We start from the raw sequence: 19187 nt of genomic DNA, 5'->3' as shown, positions 1-19187 counted from the left end.
CAGAAGAATAGTATCTCCAGAAGAGATGGCTGGCAATAATAAAAGAGAAGAATAGTATCTCCAGAAGAGATGGCTGGCAATAATAAAAGAGAAGAATAGTATCTCTAGTAGAGATCCCTGGCAATAATAAAACAGAAGAATTGTATCTCCAGTAGAGATGGCTGGCAATAATAAAAGAGAAGAATAATATCTCCAGTAGAAATGGCTGGCAATAATAAAACAGAAGAATAGTATCTCCAGTAGAGATGACTGGCAATGATAAAACAGAAGAATAACATCTCCAGTAGAGATCCCTGGCAATAATAAAACAGAAGAATTGTATCTCCAGTAGAGATGGCTGGCAATAATAAAACAGAAGAATAGTATCTCCAGAAGAGATGGCTGGCAATAATAAAACAGAAGAATAGTATCTCCAGAAGAGATGGCTGGCAATGATAAAAGAGAAGAATAGTATCTCCAGTAGAGATGGCTGGCAATAATAAAACAGAAGAATTGTATCTCCAGTAGAGATGGCTGGCAATAATAAAAGAGAAGAATAGTATCTCCAGAAGAGATGGCTGGCAATAATAAAACAGAAGAATAGTATCTCTCGTAGAGATGGCTGGCAATAATAAAACAGAACAATAGTATATCCAGTAGAGATGGCTGGCAATAATAAAACAGAATAGTATATTGACTTTTTATTCAACAAGAAGGACTAGAGAAAAATCACCTGTAAGTATATATATATATATACAACCAAACAATGAATATACAGACTAGCTTGTATTTTCATGTAAAATAATAAAATTCTAAAAAAATCCAAAGATTTAAACTCTTAATAAAGATAAATTATAATTTTTAATGTAGTATTAAAATCTCAAATCTATTTGTTTGCATTATGGACTTATATTAGGTTATTGACAATTATTTCAGATATTTTCATCTGTCCCAAATCTGATAAGGTCGTTTAGAGTCTAAAAATTGTAATGGTTCAAACTGTAGGTATAAAACAATAACCAAATTGGCAAACTTAAAAAAAGAAAGGTTTTTTTCCAGATTTTAAGACATTTCAACTTTTTATTTGAGCAGAAAATTGTCTTACATATACTGAAAGATTCTTTTCATCCAAATTTTGTTAAGACACAAATTCATAGGGGATGTAACTCTTTAAATAACACTTCACATAGACTATGCTATCAATTTACCAAAAAACGTTTGCTAAAAAAGTTGGTAAATACAATTTTTCTCTTTATTTTCTGAAAATTTGAAATGAAACTTTTCTCTTTTTGTCATTTCAGGTTTCATAAACTTAGAGCTTAATACAAAGTTGAGACATATCATTTCCATATTTAAATTTAGAAAAAAAATGGCATGATTTTGTAAAAGAAGGAGAAAATTCTACAAAATTAGTTTAGATCCCTAAACCACCTTTTAGTTATTGACAGACTTTCTGAAAATATAACAATGTAATCTGTTTAGAATATCCCCTTAGTCCAAATTTCTATGCAAGTTTTTGTTTTAAAAGAAAGGAACACATGCACCCTCCCCACTCCCATTATCCAATCAAATTAAAGTCCACTACCTATAGTTGAAATGTGAGATTCATAAAAATGTGTGAGCACGAAGTATTGCACCTCGAATCAAATCAAATCAGATTTTATTTATCCTTAATCCTGAAAAATGAGAAAAATAAATATATCATAAAAATCTTGTATAATCCTATTACAAATGAAAAATAAAACTATTTATGATGATGAAAATCAAGAAGTGTTTGCACAAAAACTTTGAACGTCTCAACTTACCAAATGGAATTGAAAATGAGAAATAAAAATTTTCATTAGAACAGAAATATCTCTACATTAAAAAGACTTAACCAAACTAACAATAATAATACATCTATCAGAATACCATCCTATGGTACAATACTTTAACTTAAGTCACTATCAGATATATATATATATATAATTCTTAATATAGAAATAGAAACAAATAATAGAAGTAGTGCTATGTTAGCCAAGGAAGAATTTATCAGGAAACTCCATATGAAGTCGTGATATCAATTGGGAAGAAATCAAAATGTTTCTTTTTATAATTAACTTCTTTAAAATAGAGAAATAAGGGATTAAAATAAAGTCTATGAAAATTACAACATTACAAATCCAGCTAAATGCCTTGATAACATTTAACATTGCACTCCATTCCATCTAAGATTTTGAAGGCTTAAATCATAATTTTTAGAACAAAAAGAGAATTTTCTCATTGTACGAAAAATTAATTACACATCATACTATTTATTAAAGCATTGGATGATCCAAAATAAAAATTTGTCCATCCGCTGCACAGATCTTTCTATGGCTTAAAATAACAAAACAAAAATAAAGTGGTATTCAGTGTTTCAGGAAAATATCAAGTTTAAAAATAAAAATTCAGGTATACAATATGAACACAAAAATACTAAACAATAAATGGAATGTTAACATTTTTCAAATATTTCAGGGATGTACGTATGGATCGGTTCCAAAGATAAATCTTTAGAATTCATTCCAGTCCATAGGGCCATCCCAAGTTTTTTTCAGCCTGTCAGATTTTTTTTTATATTTCAGTATTCAAAAGTATGGATATTTCATTATAAATAACGTAATAATATAATATATACAAAATTAGCACTAAACTCTTGGAAAGTAAACAGTTTGTTTTGGATTTCAATTTCAAGTAAATTTAATATATTTTATTTCAAATATAAATATATAATGATATTCACAGTGACTAAGAAAATAATAAAAAAAAACATATATTTCTGAATGAACACAAGAACTTGGAGAAATTGAGTATGAAGTAATTCCACTATAAAATTTTCTTCTTTTCATATGGACATGTACTTTGTTCTCAGTACAAAAAATCTTCAAAAAACTTGGTTAGTAAGTTATACTGAAATGTTAAAGATAACAAGTATTTTTTCTTTTAAGATTATTTTGTAAAATGAGTAGCACTAATTGGCCATTTTTTGGAACAAAAGTAAAATTACAATTCATATTAAATAAACAAACAAGCTGAATCTGAATTCATATTAAATTAGTCACATGATCCATCATTATATCTAGAAATAGCAGTTACTCAACATCCACACAAGAAACAATTTCATTCATTCAGATATCGTCACTTGTAACCCCATAGTTTGGGAATGTACACACAATGTATCTCCCATAAAAAGTTCACAATAATCAAGTCTCATTTGGCATACTTAAAATTGTCCAGTCCTTGTAAAAGTGTAAAAATTATTAAACCAAAAACTTTTATAATTTAGGCATCCTTTTCCAAACTTTTGCAGTGTCAATATCTCTTGTTTTGGACAGTAAAACATTAGCCAAAAACCCCAAAACCAAAAGAATTTGTGATCTGTAGTTTTTACACCAATAATTACTGATGAAAAAACAGCAAAAGAATCATGTATTATGTATAAACTCTATTATTTAGGGACAAAATGGCGGCAGTATTGAAAAAAGAAGAAAAAACATGTCCTCCTCCTTAAAGAATATTTTTGTCTTTTGTAATATAACTATAACAGTCTACATTGTTTTTTATGAAAGTATTTGACTAGAGAATGTAAGTGAGGTATACTGTCAGACTTATTTACATGTATTAAGAAGAAAAAGTACACAAAACTTTACAATTTACATTAGTGATAATAAACAACAAAATATTTCTGTTCAAAACTTTCTTTCTTTTGAAAAATTTGTTTACATATTCTCGATCTTATTTCAATTTCATACTTGATTTATATGCTTCAATAAATTTGTAATCTGTAATTCTATAAAACAGTTAAGAAAAGACAATATCGAGAAAAAGAAAAACATACTATATGTTAGTAGTGAAGGAAAGTTTGGACAGTCTCAATCATTTGAATGATATTGATGATTCCTGAACTCTGACCTGCAGCCAATGGGAGACATCACATATGATAGAACCGGTACATATCAAAATATCCCATAGTTCATAAAGAGCCTGGACTTGGACTTCCGTATCCGCTTGACAAATCGTCACTGAGACTCTGAGTCTGTCTTTTGATTTGAGTCAGTGCATTGTAATTGAATGGCATGTTAGCAAAGACCATTCTCTCCTCGTAATCATATTCACACAATATTTTGTTATCACACAAATAGAATTTGTCTCCGACACAAAATCTGAAGTAGAAAAAAAAATTTGTAATCTACAACTCTAAGAAAAATTGTATATCAGGTCAAAAATGGACAATATAAAGCATTCACACAATAAGAATTAACATGCAGTACTCGAGTAGATGAGTTTGTTAGACATATGCATTAAAGTCGACACCATTAGGATATTTTGAGGTGATTCAGAAAGAATATGGAAAAAATTATGAGTTATCTTCCCTTAAAACAAGGTTTTTGTGAAATTCTGTACATTTCTGGTCAACACATGATTTATTGTTGTTTTCCATAATTTCCAGTGACAAATATTGCATGCAAATTCAGGACAAGACTATTTAACATTAGATTTCTTCCAGATGTTCTTAATTTTTTATACATCAGATATATTTTGACTAATTTCTAAACAGCCAGACTGGAATTCCAATTTATTTAATTTGTCAAAATAAACTTTGAAAATATTTATGTATAACCCTAACACTTATCAGGAAGTCCTTTTGTTTTCTTCCAAGATTTGAAAAGACTTTCATTTCAATATTAAAAAAGCATGATCCCTTTGGTATGAAGAATACACACTCTCTCTTCATTCCTACCTTATCATAAATCCTTTGAACACCAATAAAAAAGAAATGTTTTGTATTGAATAATTGAATTTGCATGGGTTCCCTCTGCTAATTTTATCTATCAAAGCAGGTAATTAGCGAGAAATTGTTTTTACCTGTGATTACATTGTTGACAAGCAAAACATTCCAGATGATACACATTACTTTTGGCTCTCATAACCATTTCAAATGCTGGAATCATTTTACTGCAAGCAGCGCAATAACCTGTTGTACCAAATAATCTGAAATCATACAATATTCATCAGTCAGCTAAATGTCTGTTTTCAGAGAATGAATTTCTGTAGCAGTGAATTTTGTGGCCTAAATTACATGGGTCCAACTATACTAATAAAGAACTGCGCCATTAGCGCATGATATGCCTGTCGCTTTTTCTAAAATAAAGTTCCATAACTACTCAATGTCATATCAGAAATTTATAAAAAACTAAAGGAAGGTTATTTTAATAAATATAAACCTCAGTCATTAAAGTTTCATGAAAACTACTCAAAGCACTTTTGAGTTATTGTCCAAACACTGGAAAATCCCCTTCATTTAATGAAAAAAAACTCATAACTGGAAAATCACACTTTTTTAATGAATAAAACCCCATAACTGGGAAACGTAAAATCTAAAATTTATAAAAATTGAAAGGGAGCTCACATCAATAGATATAAACAATTCACTAAAGTTTCATGAAAAGTTCTCAAAGCGTTTTTGAGTTATTGTCCGACATGTTGATGACGGACGGACAGATGGATTGACAAAGGTATATCATAATACGTCCGGTAAATGGGCGACTAATAAAAACCTGATTATTTGTAGATAAGCTAGTCAACATATAAATCATTCCCTAAAGGATTTTTAACTTATTCCTAGAACTGAAAGTAGCGTTTTCATTGACCTGTAACCTTTGTCTTCTTTCGGTGACTATAATAGTTATTTTGTTGCTAACTTAGTATAAGAAACCTTTCTACAATATTTGTTTCAAGTTATTTTTGATATCTCATAACCTAAACTCCATCCACGTGATATATTTAGTTTAATGAGCGACAACAAAGAAACAACACTTGCTCACTACCATACAACCAACATTTCCGTCACATTTAGACTTCAATTAGTTCAGCTTATAACAAGAAGACCATTGAATTTTTAGCTGGCCTATCAATGAAGTCCTACAGAACAAATGTTTCAGTGTTTGTTAAAAATTTATTTTCAAATATGAAATGTTGGTAATTTTGGTTAAATATAGCAGAGTTATGGCTAATAATCTTTAATGTTATGACCTATACACAGGATAGAAATATTACTTGAAAGAACTGATTTGAAAAAATCAAAAGTAATTTCATGGTTTGAAAATGAAAAGTTGCCTCTGACAATGATGATCCTTAAAACTAATCAAATAGAAGATTAAAGCTATTATAACATACTTTTTTTTCTATCAAATGAAGTGATATTTTGTGATTTTGCATAATCATATCTGTTAGTATTACATTGGCATCTTTCTAGCTTAATAAAGTTATATCTATAACTCATCAAAGTTACCTGGTAATTTGGTACATTAGATTCATCAGTGGCGCTCAAACACAAAGATAGAGAGCATTCAAAATCATTAAATTTTTGAAAGTTGTTCCAATTGGGGCTAAGGCAATCTATGCCTGTGGTTGAGAAAACCTTAGTGTTTTGAGTAAGTGACTGATTGATTGATTGGTGTTTAACACCGCTTCCAGCACTATTGCGTTATTTTGTGGCAGTCAGTTTTTATTGGGGGAGGAAGTCGGAGCGCCTCACTCAGGAGAGAACCACAGACCTTTGGTAGGAAAACTGACAATCCTAGTCAATTAAGATTGGAGTCAAGAGCACCTGCCACATGCTGGATTTGAACTCACAACCTCAGTGTTGACAGGCTAATGATACAGTTGATCAACTACTTACTACTACAACAAAAGTACAGACTACAATGGACCTTTCTTCTTTTACTTGACAATCACATTTACATTTCAGACTGTGGTTTAGATTTTGTTTCTAGCTATCAATCATACACTCAACAAACTCTCACCTCAAATAATCTCTCCTGCACAGTAACAAGTTAGCCTTGGCAAACAGTGTTGATCCCACCTCTCCCAGACGACAATCACAGCAGGAACATTTGAGGCAGTCCTCGTGCCAGTACTGATCCATGGCCTTTAACATGTAGCGTTCTGTTATCTCTTTCTTACATCCAGTACATTCCTGCTTCACTCCAAGACTGGAGGCCTCCTGTGATATCTGCATTTGACCTGAAAAAAGAAATAGAATTCAATATTTAAGTGTGAAAATAGTATTATTGGGGTGGATCTAGGGTTAATGAAAGTGGTCATAATAGTCAGTAATGGTAACAGTTGTGGCTAGCGAAGCAAGGTGAATGTCTTTTTTTAATGATTTCAATTAATCAAAAGGAGAAGGGAGGTGCCTACAGCCTCTACATCCCCACCTGAAACTTACACTGACTTTACATGTAATACTGGTTACTTTGTTTGGTAATGATGGACCCAGGTTCCAGTGTAATGGATTAGTTGCTTGCAGTTCATTAGCTTAAATGGTGACAAACAATTAGTAATAGTTTATGAGTGAATTAAATAATAACTGTTTATTATGGTCTGACCAATAATGCCTCCTTAAGTAAACAAAAAGTTCTCACAATTTAAAAATTAGGACATGTGGTATGATTGTTAAGGAGACAACTTCATGTTGAGCCTTACTTTGAAATGTGGAACTTACAATTTGAAGTATTGTATGAAATAATATTTTATTGGCAGTTCCAATTACTAAATCAATGTTGGATGCATAATCATTTCTTTTTCCAAGATGATTAAATTTCAGAAAAAATGTATATATTTTTCGTTTAAAACCTTAAAAAATAAAAAATAAATTTAGACTACAACACATTATTTTATTTCCCCCCAATATAAAAGCAATTCATTTCCATATATTATAAAAATAGTTCATTCAATGAAACACTAAAGTCTAAAGAAAGTGAAATGACTGAATGAGGAAGACATTTCAATACCTGAACACAGAAAATATTTGCACAACATTTATGTTAATATCAATACATTTAAATATCTATCTTTCCTATAAACATAGAGAAAACTACATTTTATAAGAATATATTTAGTCTATCTGACCTTAAGAGAGTGTTTACATCCAAGAAAGTGCCAACGACAACTGTTTTACACATAGAATGTTAAATAATCTCGTATAATTACAGCAATCTAACTTCTATTTATCATTTACCGGCAAATTAATGTTCCCTAATGTCATAACTACAACGTTCTCTAATGGAACTGTTTGTATAACTTACATATGGCAAATTTCAACACAAAATATTTTTATAATGGTGTGTGATATGAAACCATTTGGCTGGAAGGCTGAGTACTGAAAAACCTCCGTAATTAATAAAGCAGAAATGAAATATGAAAATGTAATTTGTCTTGGCCAGGTGTACTGGGTGATTAAGCTGTACACATTACATATCTATCATACAGAGTTAATGTTCATCTTCTCGTAAATTACCTTAATTAAAAGAAACTTACTTTTTAGTACAAGGTTTTATTAATGCAATGGAACAGCTATTTAGTATTACTTTTCTTTTATAATACAAAGAAAAGATGAAATCGAAATAGATTTTTAATTAAACTTTTGATCCAGTGATTATGTTTAACATTATTAAATATTGTTAGTATGAGTAGTAAGGTCTAATGTTGACCTTTCTGAATATTAGTCCAACTTTTTGCCCATTGGCAAACTATACTACATAACTATTGCAATGACGTTATGATGTAAGATAGTTTATTTGGTACAATTTCTTACCGAAATATTCTTAAATATTGATCATATAACTTTCTGTAAACAAAACTTTTGGGGTTTTGACACTTTTTTCTCAATAAAACTATACCGGTAATGAATAAGTCACCAGTTTCAAAATACTTAGTACTTACTCATAAATTATAAGTAAGACATTTGAAAAATAGAGCCTTTCTTTTGTGCTTGTTGAAAATTTTCAATTAGTGCATACTTTATACTTAACACTCAGCAAAGCTGTCAAAATATGTAAACTATAACTTCATTTTGATAAACTACCAAAATAATCAGGTGAAATCTGTGTTTTTATTATAATTAGTTACACAAATCATAATCTTCAAGATCTATAACCATATTTCATATTTCCTGAATGAACTACACCACCCCCCTCTTTTTTTGTAATAATATGCATATAAATAGTGATAAAATCTGCATCTATTAATCACATTGTGAGGCATTTATCACTATAATTCACTGATGTCAGTTTCCCATCTGATGTAATGTAAATTTCACTTTTGTTTACTAATGGTCACAGCCATCATATGGATGTCAACACTATCCATCATACTGGTGACAGAATCATTATGTATAATGGACCCAGTCAAAATTACTCTCTTTATCTCCCATGCTGTTTACAAAATGAACGTTAATAGTCTCAACTTGGTTAAATAATGTTGGCTTTTTCAATTAACTAGTTTTGAAAGTTGTGAATACTATCAGAACTAAAAAAGAGATGTCTGTAAAAGATGCCATTTTGTTATGTTGTTAATGCAGTCTACATGATATACAGGTAGTTAAGTGATGCCATTGATTTAGGCCTTATGGTATTAAAGTAGTAACGATATTCTGACCATGACCTCAAAATTACTCTCAAAATCATGTGTTATCAAAGTTTTGAAATTCCACTGATTTTAACCACACAGTTTTTTTTCCAATTACAGCCAATAAACCAAGAATTTGAAGTCATTCCCTTCAATAGTTTAACAGATGACCTAAGATATGTTCCAAGACAATTTCATAACCTTTCACTCTACTATGACATCACAAAATGCATATTTATCACAAACATTTTGCTTGTCATTAGCAGCTGAATGGGTGCCACTGAGTGGAGCAGCATCAACCTTACCATCTGAAGCACCAGAGATTTTTTGTGGGTTATTCGAGTCGAACAGTCTTTAGTTTTCTGAGTAGTGTTTGTCCACTGTTGTTTTTCTTTTGTTTGTTTTATCTTTCCGGCTATGGTCTGTTTTGTTAGACATGATTTTTTATTGTCCCGTTGGTATATTCTGCCTCTTTTTTACAGCCCTTTGTTATTGATATAATCATATTGCTAATAAGAGTTATGTCCCTTTCCAATATATATATAGATATAATAATATGTGAGAGAGTTCACTCACACTTATTAAATGACAAAAGCCAGCATTCTTACATACGTGATGCTTAAATACATGAACTAAAACACGAGAAAGAAATTATTAATTTGACTTGTGCATTTCTATGCTAGCCATTCCTGTTATATTATTTATCGTTATTTTATTGTTCTTAATCTTCTTTATGAAATAGAAAAGTCTTACAGGATAAAGAAAATTGAAAATTAAAACACCTGATGCTAATGTCACATTCTTACTGTGTTTTGTGCATTTGTAAGTCGGGAAACAGTAAAACATGGTATGGACAACAGAGTGGATGTAAGTCAGGAAACATTAAAACATGGAATGGACAACAGAGTGCTCAAATAATAATGATGTATGTCAGGAACCAATATAACATGGTATGGACAACAGAGTGCTCAAATAATAATGATGTAAGTCAGGAACCAATAAAACATGGTATGGACCAACAGAGTGCTCAAATAATAATGATGTAAGTATAAGGATAGGATCTGATGTTGTAGATATCAGAAGGACTAAGGGCAGACAATATGATGGTACTATTCATTAAATATGGATTGAGAAATGGATACTTCAAACACTTACATCGATGATACTGACATTATGTGCCGAACAGTATCATACTGGGATAAACATCAATGATGCAGCTACCCAACAATAATGTTTAAGAAAATTGAGCAAACTGCACAACGCATGCATTTCTACTTAACACAAGAACTGCCATTACATGCAAACCACCAGTTTTCATCTCATAATAATGATATTCAAATTAACTTCAGATTAGAATCTATGAAAAACAGATCTTAACAGGTTTCAAATTGACTTTCTGGGAAAATTAAGTTGACCTATTTCCACTTCTTGAGACATCGATTTGATCCTACTTTTAGTATATGCCATTCAATTACTACTTAATCAAATCTCTAACATCTTTACATCATATTTGGTATTGACATAAAATATAAGCACGCTATGTAGTAATATTTTTACAGAAAATATCCTGCTGTGAACCTCACCTGGGTCTGTAAATTTGAAAATTAATAAGTGTTATAATCAGGGGCCAACAGAGGTAATTAACACTAGGACAGTTTCCTTCACTTAAGTTAAGCCTGTGATTGATGGAGACTATTTGATCTTCAATGATCACTGGTAATGTGTCAATGTTGGAGGCCACTGAAGGGAGAGGCATGTTGCTTATCTGATTAGGCTTGGTTGTGATTTGGTAATAATAACAGGTTTTCAATTAATTTCCAACTTTAGGATATTGGTTTGAATTAGGTACTGGAGTGAGAAAAGAAATAGGAATACTAAATGGGTTGAATACAGAAGAACTATACTTTCACTTTTTGATAAATGTTGAAATAGATATTTCTATATATGAAAGTTATAATATTTTTATAAAATCTAGAATAAAAACAATAAAATTAAACTTTAATGCAACCACCCAGAATTAAAGAAAAAAAACAATTTATAACAAATTTTGATTACACAAGTTCTCTGTTGTTTATACAACTGTTTCTGAATATCAAATGAGGTTTGGATTCTTTTCACAATTAATTGATCAATTTTTCCCTGTCGTAAAGTTATTAACCACTTTTCTACTAAGTGCTCCCTGAATTTATTTATCTTTTTTCATTACATGGGATGGAAGTCATGGTGTGTTAATCAAAACTACTTAAAATATAAAACCAGAAAACAAAACTGAACTAATAGACAAGGTTATTTCAGTAGTGCAAATAATATGAAAATTCAAAATCACTTACAAAAGTGGAACATACATATTTCAAATGAAGCGTAAAAAGTAAATATCTTGTCATTTCCTGACCTTGTTCTCCAGCACTTTCCTTGAGAAAACTAAAACTTGGTACCCTTCTCCATAAACAACCCAGGATCATCTCTACCATTTTCAGATTGTTCATACAACAAAGGAGGATTAAAGAAGTGAAAGGGATCCATACATAATAGACTAAGTAAGAGTTAATTATAGATTGATGTGTTACGCTGGCTAAACTAAACATGTCTTCATACTAAATTATTTACTAAACATATCATTATACTAAATTATTTTCTAAACATTTCTTCATACTCAATTATTTACTAAACATGTCTTCATACTAAATTATTATCTAAACATGTCTTCATACTAAATTATTTACTAAACATGATCATTTGCTAAACATAATCTTCAAACTAAATTAACTTTGTAATAATCATGTGAATCCTTTCAAAATGCAACATAGTCATTGGAAACCGGAAAAAAAAAATAATTTAAAAAATATATTGTGTAAGATGTGGTCATTTGCCTGTGTTAATATTTTTTACTTTTCATTGTTTCATACAATACAGTGATAAATTCATCAACTTTCTGAGGGAAAAAAAATTAATCTAATAGACACAGGACCAAATACTGATAAGTTCTAATGGACCCTAAGCCCTGCCACTGATAATTAACTCTTAGGGACCCAAGACCAAGCACTGATAATTTACTATAAGGGAATGGGCAGGACCATACATTTTTACTCTAATGTACTCAGGACCTGGAAATAATCATTGAAAATTTACTTAAATTGACTAGGTCTACATTGGTCTTCTAATAAATTTACTTACGTTTACTAAATTCTATAAGCCTTATGTAACATTGCATTCACCAACATGTTTTATGTGTTTCAATGTTGAGAACAACCATTCCCCCCCACCTTACACTGAATTGAAATTTTATGTTTATTTCATTAATTTGAAATGTTTCTGTTGAACATATGTTGTTACTTAAATATAAACCTGAGAGCCTTTCATTACCTGACTACTCATCTCACAGGCACAAAAGTAAAATTATCAATTTGAATTTGAGTGGCCAATCTTAAAATCTCATTAGGGTACCAGATTGAACAGACAAATCCAAAAGTAATGAATGGGGCTCTCTATGCAGAGTAACAGATAAATCCAGTATGATGAATGAGGCTCTATAGGCTGAGTACCAGATAAATCCAGTCATAATGGATGGGTTTCTCTAAGCCAAGTACCAGTTAAATCCAGTATTAATGAATGGGGCTCTCTAGGCAAAGTACCATATAAATGTAAGACAGCACCCCAGTTAAAACAGACAAATAAAATTCTACTCAATAAACTCAAATCAGTTTTCTAGATAAATCCAGGAAAAAAATTCTCAAAACAAGACATCCTATTAAACAATTACAAATTGGTACATACACATACACACATATATATATATACATAGTTACACTAAGAAAGTCCCCTTTGGTACCTTTTTTACACTACCATACCAAAGTTCTTGCAAATGTTAGAGAAAACCTTAGTTTCAATATTCCAATGAGACTCCCCATGTAAGAGAAAACCTTAGTTTCAATATTCCAATGAGACTCCCCATGTAAGAGAAAACCTTAGTTTCAATATTCTAATGAGTTACTCCCCATGTAAGAGAAAACCTTAGTTTCAAAATTCCAATAAGACTCCCCATGTAAGAGAAAATCTTAGTTTCAATATTCCAATGAGACCCCCAGTGTAAGAGAAAACCTTAGTTTCAAAATTCCAATAAGACCCCCAGTGTAAGAGAAAACCTTAGTTTCAATATTCCAATGAGACTCCCTGTGTAAGAGAAAACCTTAGTTTCAATATTCCAATGAGACTGCCAGTGTAAGAGAAAATCTTAGTTTCAACATTCCAATGAGACTCCCCATGTAAGAGAAAACCTTAGTTTCAATATTCCAATGAGACCCCCACTGTAACAAAGACAAGGCAGAGGAAATCATTAGAGAACATTCTGGCAAGAAACAAATTCTGCAAAAAAATTTAATGAAGTAGAAATTGTATATATTAAACTAATCAAACATGTTAACAAGACCACTAATTGGGATTCATATACAGAGCAAGGGTGGGCTGTAGTTCTAATGAGAATTCTACCAAAACTTTAAATCAACACAGCTGATCCCCAGGTCTGTTGTCTGATATTGTCATCCATGACATGCTGTCACTGATGGGAATGTCTTTAAGGACAAGTTTTTATCATTGGAAATAAACAAGACATAGAGATGTTTTCAGTGACTGAGGTGAGGACTTATCTGGTAATAAAAAGGGGGAAGAGGGAAAATAAGTCAATGACTTTATTGTCATTTACCATACACGTCCATGTAGAAAAGTTAGAACTAATGCTATCTAAGGGAAGTAACCCAAACAATGACATGTTTGTTTTTCATTTCATGACTCAAAAAGTTTTACTGAAGTGCAGATACCAATGTATTACAGCAATACAGTCCTTTAATCTTCAAAAGGTGAGTACTGCAATGTTTGTAAGTATGCCCTGTAAATCTTAACATATACACTGTTGTTGATCAATACAAGGACAACTCTCATGTAAACATATCTCTTCCTTAAGTCAACAGTAAGTCTATAACTGAGCAACACCACAGGTGCCACATGTGGAGCAGGATCTGGTGAATACCTAGCACCTGAGATAACAGTTTTTGGTGGGGTTTGTGTTGCTCAGTCTTTAGTTTTCTATGTTGTGTTTTGTGTACTATTGTTTGTCTGTTTGTCCTTTTCTTTTCTTAGCCATGGCGTTGTCAGTTTATTTTCTACCTATGAGTTTGAATGTTCCTTTGGTTTCTTTCGCATCGCTTCATAAAATTCTAAATTCAGGTCCCAGAATCTATGACATGTTTCCTCTGAACATCAAATACAAATTAAATTTATAAGATGTGTTCCTCTGAACATCAAATACAAATTAATTTTTTTTGTCGGATACACCAGTATTTCAATCAATCCTGAAAAAAAGGTGAGCTTACCATTCATGTTTGTGCATTAACTCCTTATGTAACGATGGTTGTACCTAACTGATAACAGATTGTGGATATATCTATATACCATAACTCGGATTCTATTATCCAATGATTAAGGTTATAATAATAGTTTTACCATAAAACAATCATCTTCAAATTAACACTTTCTTTAATTTCCAATTTGACACTTCACTGACAAAGTTGGTTAATAAAGATGTAAGGTTTATAACACTTTGCTTGTTTCTTAAAGTACAGTATCATTATCAACTCAGCAAGTCAGGTATTCCGTTCTGACATTATTTTTAATAAACTTTTCTTAAGGAAGTTTGCTACTTTGTTTTAAAATAACAGGCTTTTTAAAAGACTGTTATAAATTGATAGTATATAAATAATGGAACTAAAAAAGCAGATAAAAACTTTTATAAGGTCCGTATCCTTGTTTTTCAGATATCTAAAGCCATTGAAAATTTGGCAGGAAATGATTTTCTATAGATTTTTCAAATATTTAACATTGGCACCGTTTTTCTCTCCTAAACTATGAAAAATAACAAGGATTTGATGAGATTTTCAAAAATGGCTTCTAAAACTAGATGTTATTAAATTATGAAAAGAAAAGTAGGGGTTAGCGTGCAAAATTGTGTATGGCACTACATGAATAAAACAAGAGGATTCTGAATATCTGACAAAAATTCAAAAACAAGAGAAGCGAACATCCTTAAATACTTCGTTGATGAATCTAGAAGCTAAGGTTTCATCTCCCTCATGCAAAGTTAATAATACCATAAAACACTCATATTCAAAATAACACTTTCTTAAATTTCCAATTCACACCTCACTCACAGAGGTTTTTAATAAAGATGTAAGGTTTATAACACTTTGCTTGTTTATTAAAGTACAGATTATCAACTCAGTAAGTCAGGGATTCGGACATTATTTTTAATAAACTTTTTCAAATTCTTTGTTGATGAAAAACTATGGTTCCAGCTCCCTCATGTAAAGTTGAACTCTGATTAAATTGGCTATTATATTCAGGTTCCTTTTGGTCAAATCCCTCTTTAAGTGTTTTAAGATCATATACATCCTTGGCTTTCAAATGTTTGTGTTGGAGTTTTCCTGATGAAGGTAAATCCAGGAAAGTGATTTAGACACACAAAATTAATAAGTGTTAATTTCATTTATGAAAGGAATTTTATTTTGTTTTATTATATTTTAAGTTTACTGTATTTCCCTAATGTTCATTCAAGCTGTTTATCTTTTCAATAATATTTAAATTGAAAATATAACAACCTTACTTATATACATTTTCTCGTATCAGCAGTAAGTCTATCCAAGCCTTTAACAACAGAAATTTCTTATATGGAAAATGGAAAATGAAAACTCTGGATGATTTTTGTTGTGTTAATTCCATAATACATATTTATAATGAACAGCACCACCAGTAATGATGTGAACATTAAAAAGTATAGCTATACATCACTAAAATAACCATGGATGAGTTAACTCGATCATACTATTAAAAGATCATTCACGTTTAAATATAGCATTAATTCTTACCTTCACTCGGCTGATCGTTCTATTATCCATTAATTCTTACCTTCACTAGGCTGGGTAATCATTCTATTATCCAAAGGCGTTACAAAAAAGATATGTCGAAATAAAAGTAAACTGCTCTATTCTCCCATAGCTTTATATCAAAACTGTACAAAAAAATCCAATAACTGCTGAAAGTATGATGTGTGACACTACAGACGTGATCCTCGGAAATTAATCCCCTCCCGTTATTATAGAGAATTAATATGTGTTATAATGAGGCTCTCAGTCTTCATATCAAGTCCCGTTGAGCATTAATAATACCGAACGCCTTGTTACTGTTGTTTATTCAATACAGTTATAATTAGGTAATAGAGAAAAGCGAATGTTACTGGCCAATTGTAAATTTCTTTGTGATAACATCATAATTATTAACTTTCCCCATTCATTGTTAAGGACTATAATTGTTTGCAAATAATTACTAGGCTAGCTAACATCTTGCAATTAATCATGGATTTTTACGGCTTTATATCCCACACTTATTTTTTCATATCTTAATTCATTTTTTAATCTAGATTGAACGTAAGATTAGCTGTGAAGGTTTATTGTCTAAACTGATATACTGGATTTTACAGTAATCAACCTTATTCTATCATAAAAAGCAATGTTACTCAACTAAATATCCTTTTATTCAAAACAAACTCATTAATAATTAGACCATTGTAGTCCATAATAAGAAATTATTAATTTTTCTACTTTTTAATTCACAAATGATTGACCATTCTGAATAGATTGCATAAAATTTTAATCATTTTTTATTATAATTATGCATAAACAATTTTAATTTAAATTCTTATTGATAAAATAAAAACTAATCTTGTAATGCTTTTTAAATTACAATTTATAATTAGTTGATTGAAATCTTTCAGCAGGTGCTCATATCAAATTCACAAACTATTCATAAGGCATATAATTTACAAAATATAAGTACATGCAGTTTACAGCATAAATCTGCAAATTTCAGTTAACCATTTACATAAAAGTAAATTTCAAGTCTTCCATTAGTATGGAGAAACATTAAAAAGCCTTAAAACCCACCATGGCTGCAATTTTGCAGATATAATTCAATTCTAGTGGAATTTTAGTACAAATGTATTTAAATTCAGAGAGAGACATCAAAGCTGTTTAGTAATAAGTACAAAAAGATCAAAAGTACCAGGCAGAGCTCACCCATGCAATTTCCCCAAAAGAGAGATCATACACTGAGTACCCATGGGGACTTCGGTGGCCGAGTGGTCTAAGTTAAACTCAACTACTGTATCGCTAGCCTGTCAACAACTTCAATACTTAATTGATAGGGGGTGCTGCTGGGGTTCTGTTACCCCACCCTTTTCATATAATTTAGATTTTAAAAATGTGTACCTTTTCATATATTGCGTAGGTAAAAATGTAACCTTTTCCCATATTGTTTGGGTTTCATGTGGTGTGTAATGTAAAAATGGATATACCAAAGTGCCAAAAGAGAGAAAATTGGTTGATAAAAACACAGCTGGGAACACCAAGAAAGATGACAGACGAAAAAGTTATGGGAACTTTATTGACCTAATCATATATTTCTGATAGTTTTCCCGACATATTCACATATTCAAGCTTGAAAAGGTGACCTATTCCAGCGGCACGTCCTATCACATTGTATATAGGAAGTGCCCCCCCCTTCCAAGATTAGTGTGTTTCCCCAATATAATAAGGCAGAAATTCTCCTAAATATAAAATAAACTGTCAATACAGAGATATGTCTCACCTGTGTGACTTAAGCACACCTCTCGTTTCATTGACTTTCATCTCAGGTGAAACAACAAAGTGCCATGCTTTCTCATTTGCATTAGAATTTTTCAAATTACAAATTAATTATATTTCAAAAACAGCAGAGCTGAAAATTTGTCTGACAAGCCACTATTGAGATATGATACAGATACAACCATTATTTAACACTCCTTGTCTTCTCGTCTTTTATTAATTTGATGAGAAACATTAAATAATGCTCGTTTTATTAGCTCCACTTCAATAACATTCAATAAAAGTATTCAAACATGCATACAACTATCTAATAAACAAATTCACAAAGGAGCAAAATTTCATACTAACATAGAGCATGTTTCTCTTCCATTTAGAGGCTATATATGGGGAATTCCTTATGACACAATCATTTAAATGAGAACCTTCCCTTTCACATACTTAAAGACCCTTTGATATTGTGATTTTTCACTATTTCAACTTTTACAAATATAAATTGCTTAAACAGTATGATTCATCATCATTGTTAACAGCTGAGGTTAAAAAAAAATTTTAACCTCTGTAAATTCAAATTTTTTTGCTGTAACAGACCCTCACATCTGTAAAAACACAGAATTAATTTCCAGTACCTTTTTTATATATATAAAACATGATCTCAACCAATCTAAAACACAAAGGAATGCATCGTCAGTTATAATTTACCGACCATCAATAAATAAAAAATTATTTACAATAATAAACACGGAAGAACTCAGAGGGAAATCCCTGATGGCTAGAAAATACAACATAGTCCCAGAGGGCTATCAAAGAAAGAATTGTAACCAAATTAAGACAAATTAAGATAAATGATGGATCAGAACCTACAAGATATGGTAGAAGACATGTGTATCTTAAACTAAAGTCTTGTAAAAACAGAAAACTTTCTCAACAACAAAATCAATGTATGCCAATTAAGGCGTCATTGTTTTATAATTTTGTTGGATGAAGAAATTTTCTAACTGGCATAATATGAAATATATGAGTAAATCTACAAGATAAGTCATAAAAGTCAATATGCATTCAAATTAGATGTAGATTTAGAGCAATTAAGAA

The 19187-nt window shown here is 30.8% G+C and overlaps 1 protein-coding gene across 6 annotated transcripts in view; it reads right to left on the bottom strand.

Moving 5' to 3' along the window:
* Positions 1–665: 665 nt before the first annotated feature.
* Positions 666–19187, bottom strand: part of LOC127705441 (LIM domain only protein 3-like) — a 152417-nt gene continuing 133895 nt past the window's right edge. For 5 of the 6 annotated variants that reach the window (XM_052209756.1, XM_052209761.1, XM_052209758.1 and 2 more), the window contains 3 exons: positions 6807–7026; positions 4867–4992; positions 666–4163 (listed from right to left, as the gene is read on the bottom strand). In XM_052209756.1, coding sequence (XP_052065716.1) covers positions 3974–4163; positions 4867–4992; positions 6807–7026 — 536 coding nt within the window. In that variant the 3' untranslated portion in view covers positions 666–3973. Of the gene's footprint in view, positions 4164–4866; positions 4993–6806; positions 7027–16365; positions 16613–19187 lie in introns of those variants that run through there. The other variant, XM_052209762.1, reaches the window with a different exon arrangement.

This window comes from Mytilus californianus, unplaced genomic scaffold (genome assembly GCF_021869535.1).
Source record: "Mytilus californianus isolate M0D057914Y unplaced genomic scaffold, xbMytCali1.0.p SCAF_6, whole genome shotgun sequence".
Classification (NCBI taxonomy): domain Eukaryota; kingdom Metazoa; phylum Mollusca; class Bivalvia; order Mytilida; family Mytilidae; genus Mytilus; species Mytilus californianus.
Note: the sequence above shows the minus strand (reverse complement) of the source record. Positions and strands in the feature narration are given on the sequence as shown.